We start from the raw sequence: 15,989 nt of genomic DNA on the forward strand, positions 1-15,989 counted from the left end.
ACATGTTATCAGCCTCTAGCGGCCAATGTACTTATGATGGGAGCAAAAGGAAGAAGTTAGGTGACATGGTTTGGTCCCCATCAAGAGGATGGATGGGGAGACAAGTGTTCACTTCCTGTTTGAAACCACTGTTGGTCTTTTTTTTAAATCCATGACCGTTTTTTAAGCTGTGTGCTTATTAGTGTAACCATGACAACAAAGGCTCGCCTCTGAAGGGGGGCACTATTCCTGGAGAACTATGTGAGGGGCAACAGAGCTAAATGGTGGTTTAGGGTGGACCACAGCGGCCTTGATTCCGTTGTGTGGCCATGGCCATGGCTTTTTCATTGGTCCACGTAATGTGATGCACAACTCTCATAAACAAGCTCAAGGTAAATTCAATGAGGCCGTTTCTAAGGAACGCATCAACGCATTCGAGGACACAACAGAGGCCACATTTCTCCACTGAATTTGCTGATATATATATATATATCTGCTTACCAGCCCTCAGAGGCCACAACGTTACACCTCACAAAAACCAAACCAAACCAGAAAGAGAACATGCTGATCATTTGGTTATTTGCAGGAACCCACCACTTCTCATGTAAAACATTTCCAGAGAGGAGCTGGACTAAAAAAAAAAAATGACAACCAGGATGGTTGAACATGAAAAGGGTTTGCCCCCCCTTGAGAGCATTTCCTTTTAATTCAGCCCGGTCATTACATTCAGCTGTTATTAGGAACACAAAATAACAGCGTAGGACCTCTGGTGAACAAGCTGAGGCGGAATGCCCTGGATGCACTTCATGGAAAGAATAAAGAGGTTTTGTTGGCATGCGTGTATGTGAAAGAGACTCTCCAGAGCTCTGCGCTGCTGGATTAAATATTTACATGAAAAATAGTAGCGTGCTATGCAAATATACAGACATGAAAAGAGTTCTACAGAAATGTGGTTTTCCTCTGCTGGGGTGAGACCAAGCCTCATCACTATCTACAGCAATGCAGTGAGAGCTAGAGCCTGTGTGTTTTATTATTATAAGTGAGGATGAATATATGATTTATGTCATATTTACTGTAGAAAATCCATCTGCACCACGTTGCACAGGTGTGCCTCAAAAACTCAGGTTGTGGGTTTGTAGTTTGGCGGACTAGAGACACGGTAGATGCGTTAACACAGCTGGGTTCAGAGCAGTGAGTCATCAGCCCCGCTGCCACGCAAGGTCAATGCTCATCGCGAGCGCTCGAAGCAAGAAGGTTTATCATTTGCAAAACCTCCCCCAGGAAAGACAGCGGTCTTGACTGCGATCTCCTCTCTCAACTTGAACCGAAGTTTTCAAACACCTGTTCTTTGTGTGTGTGTGTGTGTGTCTGTGAGGCTCCTGCGCGTATACAAAGAAAAAAAAAAAAAACCACAAACTGTACTGGAAAAAAAAAAAGCATTGCCAGTAAACACAATCCATGCAACAACTATTTCCTGTAAATGGCAAAAAAAATATATAATATATAAACCAGCAGGGTGTTAAAGGCTGTGGGAACCTTCACTCTCTACAAGTGTGTTTGTTTTAACACTGAATTTTTATATTGTTGTGTGTCTACCAGGCCCTCACACACTCTCTCTCCCTGTGGGGATTTGTTTTCAGTCTAAACAGCAGCTATCTCTCACACTCTCATTACCCCTCTCTCTCTGTGTTATCAGTCTAAATGGTGGCATGTTTTTCGTCCAAACAGCTGCTTTTATATCAGCCTAATGAATTACACACACACACACACACACACACGTTACAGGCCACTTAAGTAATCTTGCTCAGCCGAATTCCCACAGCGCCTCCGTTTAGCAGCATTTTCAACAACACAGGACGGTGACAATGATGTATGAGGACAGTGTCACCTGCAAGCGAAGCTGAAAGGGATTTTCACAAAAACCAGTATGAGACAATGATGTCGGCACTAGAGGCACAGCAAGAGAAAATACAACAGCTAAAAAGGTTGCATTCGACATGCACTATCTTCCTCTTCTATGATTGATCCTCATTTCCTTAATTACTTTTTGTAATAAGCTAAATCCTCAGAAAAATATCTGTCTCCTCAGCAGCTAAAAGCTCCACCATGTTCACCAGCTGGTGTCTCTCTGCAGTTTGCTGCTGGACAAGTTATGGACAGTTGGATTTTTGCAGCTGCCTCTTCCTCCTCCTCCTCCTCCTTCCTCGTGCTACTGCTGCTGCTGGACATTATGCTGGACATAACAGCTGTAATCTCTGCTGCCTGTCCTCTCTGTCCTGCTGCTGTTATTACTGTGGACATATCAGCTACAACTCATTACTTATGTCATGACCCCGAAGGTCTAGGGCTTATGGGAATATGGTGTTAATTAAAATCATTATCTAGATATATATAGGAAGCCAAACAAAACACTGCTCCAATGCTATATTTCTAATTATTAGAATAGTTACAAATGCCAATGGGGTTTTGAATGAGGTTTTCTTATTACCTGTGAGTTCTGGTTCCACTTGAGCTCTCAATGCTCATTAATGCCACTTTAAATGCTGAACCACCACCACCACCATTAAGTCCAAAAATAGCTGGGGTTTTGTTTGAGCACATGGAAACATCAGCTAAATTAAACCACAACACAATTTCCTCATTTCCTTTTGGATTCCACCTGCTAACATCTGAACACACTCTAAAACTATGGATTAGAAAAGTGCGAAAAAAAAAAAAAAGCAGACACTGACACTGTGACACTGAAACTCAAAATCCTTGAATTAAACCTCAAGTTGTGGAAAACAATGAGGGAGCATGACCTTGCAAAGGCCAGCGTATTAGAAAGATTGAATTTAATCCAGAATTTTGCCGTATTTGTAATGGAAGTTCCCTCATGTGAGCTGCTTATGTCTTTTGTGTCTAAGTTGAGTGAGAACTCGGAAGAACACAGCACTGCATCAGAGCACTAACAGCACCACAGTGACTAACCTTTTCTGAGTGTCACTGAGTTTACTTCCACAGAGTAAACTGTTGATTTGATTCTTCAGAAACCGACACACTAAAAAACTGAGAAAGTTACTTCTACTGCTGTGTGAAATCAATCCTCACTAAATTCTGCATTTTTGGAATGTTAAATTAAGAAGTGTAATTGTTTATGCTAATAAACAGTCTGATAAACAAAGAATAAATTAGGAGCCAACCTGAAAAAGGAGGGGGAAAACTATCCATCCATGCTTCCACTCCTCTTTCTCATCTATCTATCTGCCGAGCTCACACTAAACCCTGGTGCACGGTGACCGCTAACGGGGAGCAGAGAGGGAGGGACATCGGCAGTGTGGTGGGAGGAAGAGAGAGAGTGAGAAAGAGAGAGAGAGAGAGTGGGCGTGGCTCAGAGAGAGAGAAAGAGAGAAAGAGAGCCTGAGAGAGGACAAAAATAACTTGGTGTACTTCCTTGACAAGCTGAGTGCAAAACCGTCTGATAACACACACACACACAAGCATCAGTGAGAAAGAGGAAACAGTAAAGCCCTGAGAATGAGACTGTGACGTTATACAGTTACATCTCCTTTCACTGACACACTGTTTATTTGTAAATCAAAAGTGAATTACACAACCCAGAGGTGTGTATTACAAATAGCCAGACAGGATTTACAAGACCAATACTGATCGGTAACAGCTCTAATTTCCAATAAGCCACATCAACCCACAAATACTGTTTACCTTTCGCTTTTTTGGGGGGTTTTTTTTGGCCATTTTTTCTTCAAATGATGGCAAAAAAATGTCAAATTTAACCCAAAAGGACTTTTAAAAAAATCACAATAATAATACTTTAAAGTTTAATGTGTTTATATTGTGTAAATATTTGTCTATACTATAAAATGAAGAGAACAACATGCAATCACATCATGTTACTTGACTGTCTTAAGGAAAAAACAAGACATGTTTGTGGTACAAACTTGACGTAATACAGACTTCTGTGGTCTGACTCTGCCTGTGGTCTGCACAGCGACATGTTCGTCATTTCTATAGTCAATTCTATTTCAGTCGTAACCACAATATTGTTTAGAAAAATCACATCGAGATATAACCACTGATGACCATGGGCCTCCTCTGATACGCAAAGTCAAAGAGCTTCACCAGGGCGATGCAGCGTGCACACACTACACAACACACTTTCCACACAGGCACCAGATAAAGCCAAATCAGCCACTAGTGCTGCACCATGATTCCTCGCTTTCCACCCATGAACACTGACAATTGTTTACTGGAGTGTCTAGCCAAGCTGGAGGCGCAACTGTCACCGCTGTTTGGGTCGGCATGACAACCGCCCCCACCGTTGCCGTGGGAATGGTGTCCCCTGCTCACATGATGACTAGTGACCCACTGGCAAGGTTATACACACATAACACACACAAATATAATCCTGCCCTGATTCACTGGTACAGCAGGAAGTAGAAGAGCAGGAAAAACCCAAAACATGTGAACTGAACTTTTGATAGGATAGACTGTGTGTGTCTGTGTGTGTGTGTGTGTGAGAGGATAAATAAAGGAGTGGGTGATGTTACTACAGCTGTGACTTGCAAGTACAACACATCTGTTCACATCCTGTCCAAGCAGGGCAGCAGGCCAAGTTTGAGCCAATGGCTCCCCCTGCTGGTCACTGTTGGCTATAACACATTTCATATCCTGGATCTTGTTTTCACCCCTCTTTCACTCCTTCCATCTTACCTCCTGGTGAAGAGCTTGAGTCCGGTGAAAGACTTGGAGCAGCCGGTCAGCATCTCCTTCTCCTCCTCCACGCAGACCGGGGGGGACAAAGAGGAGGAGGATGGAGGGAGGGTGGAGCAGGAGGTCAGAGAGGCGTTCGAGGAGGTGGATCCAGAGCTGAACTCTCCATTGTCGCTTTTTACGTTTAGTAACTCTTCTCCTTCTCTTTCTGTCTCTAACCTTTTTTCTTCAGTTGCACCACCCCAGGTCACCAGTCCAGCACCATGCCTGAGGTCAGTCTCTGCTCCCAGGTCTGGATCCATGATCTTCACTCACTGTGGTCTCACTCCTGATCACATTTTGGCAGGATAAGCTACAACACCTGGAACTCTGGGTAATCCTTGCAATATTCTTAGAAAGGTGAGTCCAAATTTGGCTAAAGCTCTGAATACAAGGAATCCTGGAACATTCCTTGAAGTATTCCAAAAGGATTTAAAATAAATGGCACAGTAGTAACAGCACTGAAAACTTTAGCATTTAAAAGTTACTATACACCAAATATATGATACATGGGTAATTATGTTTAAATGCTAATATAAGTACAATGACTTATTATTGCACTTAAACAGCTCCAGGACTTCAAACATGGCTTCCCTGCAGAGTCAATAATCCACATGCCAAAGGTCTTTTACAAGACACACAAGGTGTGTGTGTGTAAAGAGGGATTAGTGTCGAGTCCTGAGGGAGAGATAATCCTTCCCAGCATTCCTCTCCATGTCTCCACTCAGTGCTCGTGCTGTCAGCAGCAGCAGTATCGGTATCAGTGCAGCAGCAGTCCACAGTTCCTCTCACTGTCAGTCAGTCTTCATTCTCTTCTTTGTTTCTTCTTCAGCTTTTCGCTCTCTCTCTTCCTCCTCCCTCTCTTCTTCTTCTCTTCCTTTCTTCACTCAGCTTAGATTGTTTCCCTCCTCCTCCCCCCTCTCTGTTCTTCTTCTTCTTTAGTTTCTTGCGTGAGTTTAATTACACTCTGTGTGCGGTGGACATTGACTCACTCACTCACACACACACACTCACACACACAACTGAGTTGTTGCACAGACACTTTCGTAAACACGCTCTGATCTTCTACTACCCGTCCGGCTAAAACCAGGAAGTGGATAATGACAACAATCGGGGCCTCACTCTTAGCTGCCATGTCACATGCCTGACTGCAAATCTCTCACTGACTACAGCTGCTGCTCACTTCTGACTGACTGCAGGAATCTGGTTTTCGTAGCATGTCTCTGAACAAGTCCCACTCCTATGTAAAGACACGATTCTCATCATGAGAACCGTACACACAAACCAGATCCACATTAGTCCTTTATGCTCAGATCAGCACCTTGTGTGGCAGCTTCCGTTTCAATGTCAAACATTTATTAATGTTATCAGAGGAATCGTTGCTTCATGATAATAACTAGAGAAAAAAAAGTAAATTTTCCCAAAGTCTGACACTAGAGCACAAAAAATACATTTAGGGATCCTTGTGTGTTTGTTTCACATGTTTTGTCAGTGTAGTTAGAAGCCAAAAAAAGGTGAAGTGTACTAATCGAGTGATGTAAAAGTTGCTCTGATGTGAAGGTTAAAGCACATGTATGTATTAAATGTATGTTAGTTCAAAATCACGTTAAAAAAGCGACCCAGTTTAGAATCAAGACTATGATTCAGTACCATAGACTGTATAAGACATGGACGTAGCACCCGTGACGTCACCCATTGGTTTAGGGGAGCCGGTTTTGTAACCAAACCATGGGCATTTGAGCTGCGCCATCTTAGATTTTAGTGGGAGTGTACTTAACATATTTGGCGGAGAGACGGATACTCTACGGGTCAGCCGGGGTTAGCCGGCCGAGAAGCCGGCCATTTAGCTCGGAGCAACCGAGCTAGCCTAAGGCTAATCAGCTAGGCTAACAAGCTAAGCGGCTTCTACACGCAGCTACATCCACCACACAACAGTCCCCGAGTCCGACCCGACTAGCTCGACCCCGTGTAACCGCGACACAGAGCATACAACAGAGACCAAAATGCTGCTGCTGTGTTATAAACACGATGGAGAGGTTTTAGGTGGAGCGGCAGGATTTGGTGGAGTTGTGGGGGAAAATTTATTTCTAGCCTATTATTTAACTGTGAAACAATCATTATTATTTCATATTGATAAAATATATTAAAACGTTATACGTATAACGTATGTAAAAACATTATTTTAAATGATAACCACCAAAATAATGATAATAATAATATATTAAAATGTTTAATATTTAATATTTACCAGCTTTCACCGCTGCCTCCAGCCACTATCCACTTACAGTTACAGCAGCACACAAACAGCAGCCGCTTACTGACGGAGCTGCTCTGTCCATGCAATGTCGAACTTTTTAAACAGAAAAATGAGACCAAATAAAATTGTAGCCTAGTATTTCCGCAATAAATGGACTCTGAGAGCACGGAACACACCCCAACAGCGTTCCTAACATAAGCTGCTCCGGTCCTCTATCAGCAGCGACCATAAATCGGCAATGAAGTCATAAGCTAGCGGCAAAATATGCTAATACATGCTAATTAGTGCAAACTTCCAGGTAAAATAGTGAGAAATTTACTTACCGAAAAAACTGCATCACAGACTCCTTCGACGGTCGGTTAGTACAGTCTACACTACAACAAGCCATACTGTCACAAAAACCTATCCGAACATTGGCAAACAAAAACGGACACTGCAGCCCTTGTCAACCACTGGAGGTAGCTGGAGGCCTCTGAATGCAGCCGCCTAGCCCATCCGATGCTTTAGCAAAGAGCTAGCTGCCAGTGCCCGTCTATGGGGCTGCCACTCAACGTAACCACGCCCTAATTGATGTAAGAATTTTAAGCCTAAAAAACACTAAAACGGTTGCAGTACAAAAAAAATTCACCCCCCTCACAGTGTTCACGGAGGTGGAAACTATAAATAGAGACCAAAAACAAAAATGTACCAGGCTGTAAATATGTTTTTTTAGGCTGTAAAGTTGGCTATTTTAACATGGGGGTCAATGGAGAATTTTGGAGCCAGTCCCCAGCGGCAGCCGAAGAACTGCAGCTTTTTGAACGCGGACCTACAACCTACAACTGCCCCCTTGTTCAGTACTGTAAATCACAGCCATTCAGTTGTCATCTATGCACTACTGCAAATGACCACATGTGGGTGCTCTCTAACAGACTACCACAGTCCACCAACAGTTCCTCAGTATCCAGTCACTGGGCTCCCTTGAGTAGAATAATACATGAAATTAAGTAGCAGGGTGCATTAATTTAGACATTAAAAGCAGTTTTTGAATGTTGACAAGTTACAAATGTGTTTTGGGAGATAGTTGTAGAGGGTGGGGGCAGCAATGGAGAAAGACCTGTTACCCCACCATTCAGGTCCAGCACCTGGGCCTGAATGGAAGGGATAAGAGGCTGGCATCTGATGAATGGAGCCTGGGGGAAGGCGTGTGGTGGTGGAGAAGGTGGGAGAGGCAGGATGGGTGGGGGGGGGGGCTGATTATGGAGGGGCCCTGTGAGTAATGATAATTAATGCGGAAAAGGAAGTCAGCGAAGGTTGAGGACAGGACAGAGGTGATGTTATCATGGGAGCGGGGGCGGGGAGGGGTGGGGGGGAGCAGAGTTCTGGATGTACTGGAGGATTTTGGGATGATGCGCCACTCTGGGCTATTACAGCAGCCCGAGTGTGGATGTAATGAAAGCGTGGATGAAGGGGGTCTGGCGGCGGAAGAGGAGAGGGAGGGAAAGCATTTGGCGGATAAAAGTGGAAGGTTTCACCGAACACGCGGAGGATGTGTGAATTTACATCCTTTCTATGGCAGAATCACATCTTCCTGCAGGAAGTACTAAAAATAAATCTAACCCCTCCTTCAGTATCTTTATTGGAAGCATGACTTAGCTGTAGCCTGACTGTTATATAAAAATGTTATATAGCAGTAAAATATCTATATACAGTGTATACAGTGTGTAGGAACAGGGATAAAAGCAAAGCAGCATGAAAAGAAAGCTCTTGTTGTTACAGTGCGATGTGATCACACACACACACACACACACACGCACACACCTGCTCCTCTTTCTTTCTGTTACCACTATTCCCTCTCATCCATCGCCCACTCCGTATTTCCATGACAAATAAAATGCCACTCGACAGCACGACACGCAATTCAGAGAGATCCTTTTAACTCCCCAACACACCCACAGCTGACCTATTTTCTCTGTTTCTCCACAGCGAAGCGCTGATTATGAATTCTCGCATTAATCCTGAACCTGACCCCGAAGCGAACAATGTTCCCGGCGAGCTGCAGGAAAGGGGGACCACGGCAGTGAGCCCCTTTGCTCTCCTTTCCAGTGATATATGGACACTTACATCTGGTAACACAGTGAAAATGTATGACATGAACATCATCATCCTTTTGTCCACTTACAGCTGTGGTGATTAGAACCACAGACAAAACTGTGGATAAAAATTAATCCTTGACTTTTGCTTTATGTATGAAACTGCAAGGACACTAGAAGCTGTCTAACCGTCAACCAAGGCTTGTTAAACTCCACAGGCTAACAAGCACTGAACCCACTGTCTGTCTGGCTCTCATACAGCAACAGCTCCCAAGCAATCTCCTCTGAATTCCTCAGCATACTAACTGATGTGCACCTGCAGAGCCTTGGTTTTCACCTGAAAAACTTCCAACCAAATCCAACTGCAAATGCAGCCATTTGCCATTTTAACTCTTGACAATGCTCCACCGTTTCACTGTGACCTGTATGGAAAAGGCTAACAGAGAGGACGATGAATCACCGGGTACAGATCTAGCATCATCTGCCTGCCTGACTTGTGTCAGCTCCATCTGTGGAAAGCCTCACGCGCTCGTGTCCGTGCCAGCTATTCCACACGAAAGGATGATTCAGTGCTTGACTGTATTTCCAACATTATAACATTATCAGCTGTATCGTCAACGATGTGCTTCGTTTTTTTCCTGAAAACAAAGCTATCAAAGAAATGAGGTGCAGTGATGGATAATATGGATTAGCTGTTTGTGACTCCATCTGCTCTCAGCAGTGATCAATGACTAACCTACTTACTACACTGACCCGCAAACTGGCAGCGGATACTAAGCTAGTTCTGTTTCAGCTGACTGCTAAATGTGTCCAGCCAGCAGGAACGGAGAGAAGAGTGCTTTAACAAAGCAAATCATAACGACGCCTGGTGCCGAAATGTAGTTTACACCTTATTAAAATCATCAATTTTGTGGCTCTGGAGACACACTAAGCCCGGCAGGGGCCAATAAGGAGGCCAGAGTTCCTTTAAAACCCACAATTACTTATGCTAATGGGTGAACGAAGAGAGAAAAGGCCCCATGCAGACTGAAAACTGCACCTCCTAAAAGCAGGAAGGGGTTTTTGGGTAGTTTGGGATTGATGAGCTACATCTCTCAAGTTCCTGTTTGTTCTTTTTGGCTGTTTATCATTGCCATCTGTGTTTGCCTCCATCTGGTGCACTAATGTGTTACATTATGCAACTTTCTGGCTCGTGGCGAGAGGCGAGTCGTTCTTCCCCTTCCCACTCCCTCAGCTGGTCAAGTCATGCATCAGCAAAAAGTCGGAGTCCGAGGTGGAACCACGATCGACGGCAAGGCATCAGGCGGCAAAACGGAGACAGTGAAGTCTAAAAGACTAAAAGGCGGGCTAGGCCTCTGAAGTCTGCTTTAGCGTCTGCTGGCCTGATCCTGCCCCTGAAGACCTGAAGGGGGTAAGGTGGTCAATCTTTTTGTCTGAACAACCTTGTGTATTTTTCTATGCCCCTGACGGAGACACTGTCTTAACACAATGGTCCCACTGAAATAAATAACAAAGTGTTGATGCACAGCCTCAGGTTGTTAGATAACTTGCGCACAATGATTACATGTCAGGGGAACAACAAGTTGTACGCAAACCTGTGTCTCTAGAGCTTGACTGTCCACTGTCCACTGTCTCCTGGTTGGAGCAGGTCAACAGCATCATCTTTGTTCTGGGCTATTTTTATCTCCTCAATCAGTGGACCTCAAACCTGTCACAAACCCTTTCTTCTAATATTTGTCTCGTCTGTTCTGTTTCCATTACGCCTCCCTCAAACAGCAGCCATATTCAATTACATAGGACAAACACAATTTTATTGCGTTTAGTATTGTAATTGGCAGGAAAACGGTGTTTAATATCTGATTCTTATCAGCATCTGTCGGAAGGCGGCGGGTCTGTGTTCCATCTGCGGGTTTTATCGTCAGTGGCTACCGCTGTCAATGTGTCATAACAAACACCGCATACAGAGGTAACCTTGACTACAGTCAACGCAAACAGCATCTGTGGTGTTGTCGTGTTATATTAGTTATATTTTCTATACAGCCACACAGTTAAGGAGGAGAGTGGGTGAGATCTGAAGCTCGACTTCCCTGATTTCTTCTGCTTCCAGTTTCCCCTGGAGCACGGTGTGTGGGACAGGCTCCCTGCTGATATCACTTTCAAAGCCTTCTAACTTCATGGTGAATATATGCTGCCTCATCTGAGGAAAGGCAAGATGAAATACATACACACACACACTCAAAGAGAGCGCTGCAGTGCCTCAGATACAGCCCATCCTTACGTAACTCGGCTGGTGATTCAAGAGAATTGACAGCTGGGCCAGCTGGCCCCACCCCCACCGCTGACACACAAACACACACACATACACAATCCAATCTGGATTACTGATTATACTAAATTATGCTGAGATTATGCCTCATGCCGACGGTGACATAAAAGCAGCCTCACTGCGGTGTCTCACACTCTGGGGTGGAAATCATCCATCCACCCTGTCCTGAAATGTCACACCTGAAATCAGACAAGGTTGCAGCAATGCTGAGAAGTACTCAAGCAGCATGAGTGATGCCAGGTGTGATCGGGAGTCAGGGGGGGGTAACTTGACTTGAAAGAGCCAGAGTTGAGTGAAACAATGCTGTCTAGCTTGGTGTTAAGTTGCTCTCTAAATTATTCAGCCTGCGTATTTAACTGTGTAGGTGTGTTTGTCTGTGGCAAGAACGGAGAGAAAACACTGAGGTCGAACTTCATTCAGCAGCTTTGTGTGGAGCAGTGACAGAGCAGCTGTCAAAGAGCAGAGGCCTGTTTATGTGGAGGGGTTACGATTAGATTAGAGATTCACACACACACACGGTTTCTAAGGCAACGGACGGGCCAATATTTCATTCATAGAGAAAGCAAGAGCAACAGTGTTAATATTGATGATGCCGTGGGCTGTAAAGTGCAAAGAGTCCTGGAAAAAACACAGCAAGAGGAGTCTGTAAAACGTTGTTTTGATTATATCCTTCAACTACCTGTTGACTTCAAGTCGCAGGAGCAGCTGGTAAATGCATTGTTGTGGTGAAACAGCTTGGAAATATTCGGCAGAGATCTGCTACCATGTTCAGTCAGATCACAGCTGGGTTGCTGGGGAGGGGGGGGGTGGTTGTAGCACTAATGCAGGTGCATATACAGATACAGATGGAGCAGCAAGAGGATACATGGAAAATGTAGGTGGTTCTGTTCCACAGCACATCTACATGCACTGAGCTCCAAAGACGGAGACAACGACAAGAAAATTTTATGAATACCGATTTCTGATTTAAGGCCGTGGTAAATACGCCACCTGACTCAAGATCAGAGGACGTCTTTTGTATTCAACAAGACAACAAGCCTGGGTAATCCAGTGAATGAAGAGCGAAGACGGGCAAGATCAGCTGTCTGTGACCAAAACTGCTCCCAGCATCCTGACCGGGAAGAGGTCAAAGATCACTGAGACAGAGTGTCACTAGCAGGGACAAGCCATGCTAAAGTTAGTCTCATGGGAGGAAAAACTCTCTTCATGTACACAACTAACACTCGGCTGCGCATATAAAGCCATCATTAGATTCATAAAGCCATAGAATTTGTATGTACAGTTTTTCTCTGCAGGTCGAAGAGAAATCCAAGGTGATCCAAGGTGACAAGGAAAGCCAACTCCCTCATATGCAACAGGCTAAGTCTACCTAAAAATGCCAGGTGGAGTTGTTGGGTTTAAATCTCAGAAGTGAAACTCATTCTCATATTTCTCATTTTGAAAAAGAGGAATCCTAAAAACGTTTTAATCTCACACTTACCTCACAAACACACACACACACATGCGGGTGCATATTGTCATGTGACCTTGTCAGGGACAGGCAGGAGTGTATTATTCAGGTTGAACAGGTTAGAAGGAAGTGGGCCACATTCCACTTTTCTTTTACTGTTTAGTTTTGTTGGGAGTGTTTTCCTACCTGTAGGACACTTGCTTCCTGAGGTTGAGCTGCGCAAACTCTGCCTCCATCTGGGACATTGACAGCTGGCCCTCCTCCTCCTCCTCATTTGGCCCCTCCACCTCTTTCTCTCCTGGCCGCTAAAGAAAAAAAAGTCCATAGATGAATTATCTTTTTTTTTTTGGGTGAACCTTTCAAAGCTGAACACACCCCCTCAGAGACACTTCCTGTGCACACTCACCTGTCAGAGTATCTGTAACACTTCTTTTTAGTGTCCGCTTGTGTCTCTAGCCAATTTTGACCCACACACACACAACACACACGGTAAACAACCCCACCTGACAGCTGTTTGGCTCCCGCAAGCTCCTGGGGCACCCCTCCGCGGCGAACACGTCCTCCTCCTCGGCTACGTCCTCCAGCGCAGGCCGCTCCACAACCGGAGGAGCGGAGTCTCTCATCATCCCTGCGGTCTCACTGCACCGCCCCCGCTTTATTTAATGATAAATAATATACTAAATATATTACTGCCACTTTGCTTCCCTGCTGTATTTCTTTTCTTTCTTTCTTTCTGTTTTTTTTTTTTTTTTAGAAGTTCTTATTTAAACGAACCCAGTCTCCGTCCCATCCTCCGTGCGGCGCGCTCTGTTAAATAACCCGTAAAAACCAGACCCGTGTCGGTCTCCCAAGCCGGTCAGGATCGCTCTGATCGCCGTGAGGACCGAGGACCGGATGAATGAAAATCAGTGTCCATGAAATCTTGAGGCAGTAATGAAAAGTTGTCGTCGGCGGGAGGTGGGCGGTGTTTCTGCTCCGTCATTCGTCTGTAGATGTTGCAGGAAATCAGCTGAGCTCCCCCTCTCTCTCTCTCTCTCCGGCTCTTATCTATTTAATAATACAACTACTACTAACAAATGAAATCTGCATTGTGATTGGACTGTCTTATGCTGCAAAGATGCCCCTGTCATCCTAACCCCGCCCCCCTCCACCCCGCTGCTGGACAATACAAACTAACCACAACTGCTGTCTGGGTAGTCTCCGTTCATACAGGAGTTATAAAGGCTTAATGCATCTCCTGGAGGAAAGTGCATGCAACAGCCACACAGCTGCTGCCGCGGCTGTTGCATGAAGAGTGAATTGTGACACTAGAAAAGTTGCATTTCCTCTGGCAGTGCAGGAGCTGGCAATCTTTAATCAACAAGGTGCATGCTGCACCCAAAGAGAGAGGATCATCTTTGTTGTCCGCAGTGCAGACTGGACTCAGAAGCAGATGCACTGAGCTAACCTGGCTCCAAAAACAGGGCTTTATCAAGATCAGCCATCAACTATCAGTTACAATGGCAGTGAAGCAAAGAGTGGCAATGCAGTCACAGTCAGCAAAAAGCAAAAAAAAAGCCACATACCTGCGTGAGAAGCACACGGGTATGTTATTTGATTTTTTTTTTTTAATGAAAAGGGAATCTGTAAGTTGAAGAAGGGGAAATATAAAAGTTGTAAACAATGAATCACCGATAAGGGCAGTAAATTGGAGCAGGACAATGCACTGGCAATCAATCAGTCAATCAATCAATCAATCAAAGGCAAACACAACACAGGGGTCTGAGCAGGGGCGGAGTGGGAATAAAAATAAAAAAAACTTTCTGCCTCAGAATGGCTGACCGAAACCCATCTAGAAACACGCCATCAGTGTGTGGTCTGAATTATAGGGGAAAAAGAAGCACACAGTCCTGCAGCCTGTTCAGGTTCTAGGAGACCTGCAGGGATCTACCTACACTTCTTCTCCCAGCCGCTAGGCCTGAATCAAACGCTAAATATATCACAGAAGATTTTAGATTTAAGACGGCAGCCATCCAGAAGTTGGTATCATTAGCATTACTTACAGATTTTTATAATGCAGAGGTATTCAGGACTCTGTGTGTGGAAACCCTCTGCAAGCTAAGCTCAAACACCAGCAGGGGACAGTGTGGACTTATACACAGATCTAAATGGGATGCATGTGGCACACAAACACACACACACACACAGGCAAAGAAATATAATTAAACGGCAGCTCATTTCAAATTAAGATATTAGATGCTGATGGGCGCATGTGTGTCCTGGAGGCGTTTGGCTCTGATGAGCTGCCAGCAGGGAGGCCTGCTGTTGTGAATGGTTAACAGATTTCTATGTTACGGTCTGCAGCCTCAAGCAAAGCTCAAGTCAGGGTGGGTTATAGCTCAGTTCACCTCATTAAAACCCAGGTAAATCTAGGATTTTAGAGTTCAGAGACTGAGGGAGCTGGTATGGTGTCAGTCCACCTGGGGGCAGCAGAACTCTGAAAGTGAACTGACTGTGGAGACGAACTCTAAGGGAGCAGGAGTATCTATGTTTCAGATGCATATATCTGCTTATTGACAACCACACATATCTCTACTATAACTAAACCAGCTTCATCATAGCTGGAGTTGATGCACTGTGAGCAAACTTTTGTGCACAACTATGAATGAATGAGACAGTTTTTGATAGTTGTAACTGTTCCTTTTCAATGGAATTCCAGTGTAAATGAGGATCCACAGTCCACATTCAGAATAGACCCTGTTCTGGTCTTTGCAGCCTCCATAACGTCCTCAGCCACCTGTTTTAACCACACCACGTTAGCCACTGCTAGCTGCACAGTTCCTCGGCCTCTCAGCTGCCTCCACTGGCCCGATCCTTAGTCGACACCCAGCCCCTCCTTGATTCAGCCTCCTCCACTGTCACCACTCCTGTCCCAGAGAGTGAGACTCCTGTCTCCTGCCTCTCTCCATCTGCCCACCCATCATGAATTTGTTCCTGTGCCTCTCTGCCTGCCTGCCTCCCTGTAAAACTTAACTATCACCATCTTTTCTATTAAAATCACTGAATTGTTATTGCCTGCCTGGTCTGTGCCTGCATTTGGGTCCACCTTCCAGATCTGCATGCACTCTGGGGTGTTTTTTTTTTCTTACAAAGTTTAAATAAACTGAAGTGGAAATT

At 44.7% G+C, this 15,989-nt stretch overlaps 1 protein-coding gene across 3 annotated transcripts in view; it reads right to left on the bottom strand.

Annotated features, from left to right (window-relative positions):
* The window catches only part of LOC121177744 (diacylglycerol kinase zeta-like), a 41,819-nt gene extending 36,034 nt beyond the window's left edge, over positions 1 to 5,785 (bottom strand). For 2 of the 3 annotated variants that reach the window (XM_041032068.1, XM_041032067.1), the window contains exon 1: positions 3,162 to 3,284. Coding sequence is in view for 1 of the 3 variants with exons in the window: in XM_041032069.1 (XP_040888003.1) it covers positions 4,690 to 4,991 (302 nt within the window). In the remaining 2 variants the exon portion in view is untranslated. Of the gene's footprint in view, positions 1 to 3,161; positions 3,285 to 4,689 lie in introns of those variants that run through there. The other variant, XM_041032069.1, reaches the window with a different exon arrangement.
* Between the last annotated feature and the right edge of the window lie 10,204 nt (positions 5,786 to 15,989).

Source organism: Toxotes jaculatrix, chromosome 24 (assembly GCF_017976425.1).
Source record: "Toxotes jaculatrix isolate fToxJac2 chromosome 24, fToxJac2.pri, whole genome shotgun sequence".
Classification (NCBI taxonomy): Eukaryota; Metazoa; Chordata; class Actinopteri; family Toxotidae; genus Toxotes; species Toxotes jaculatrix.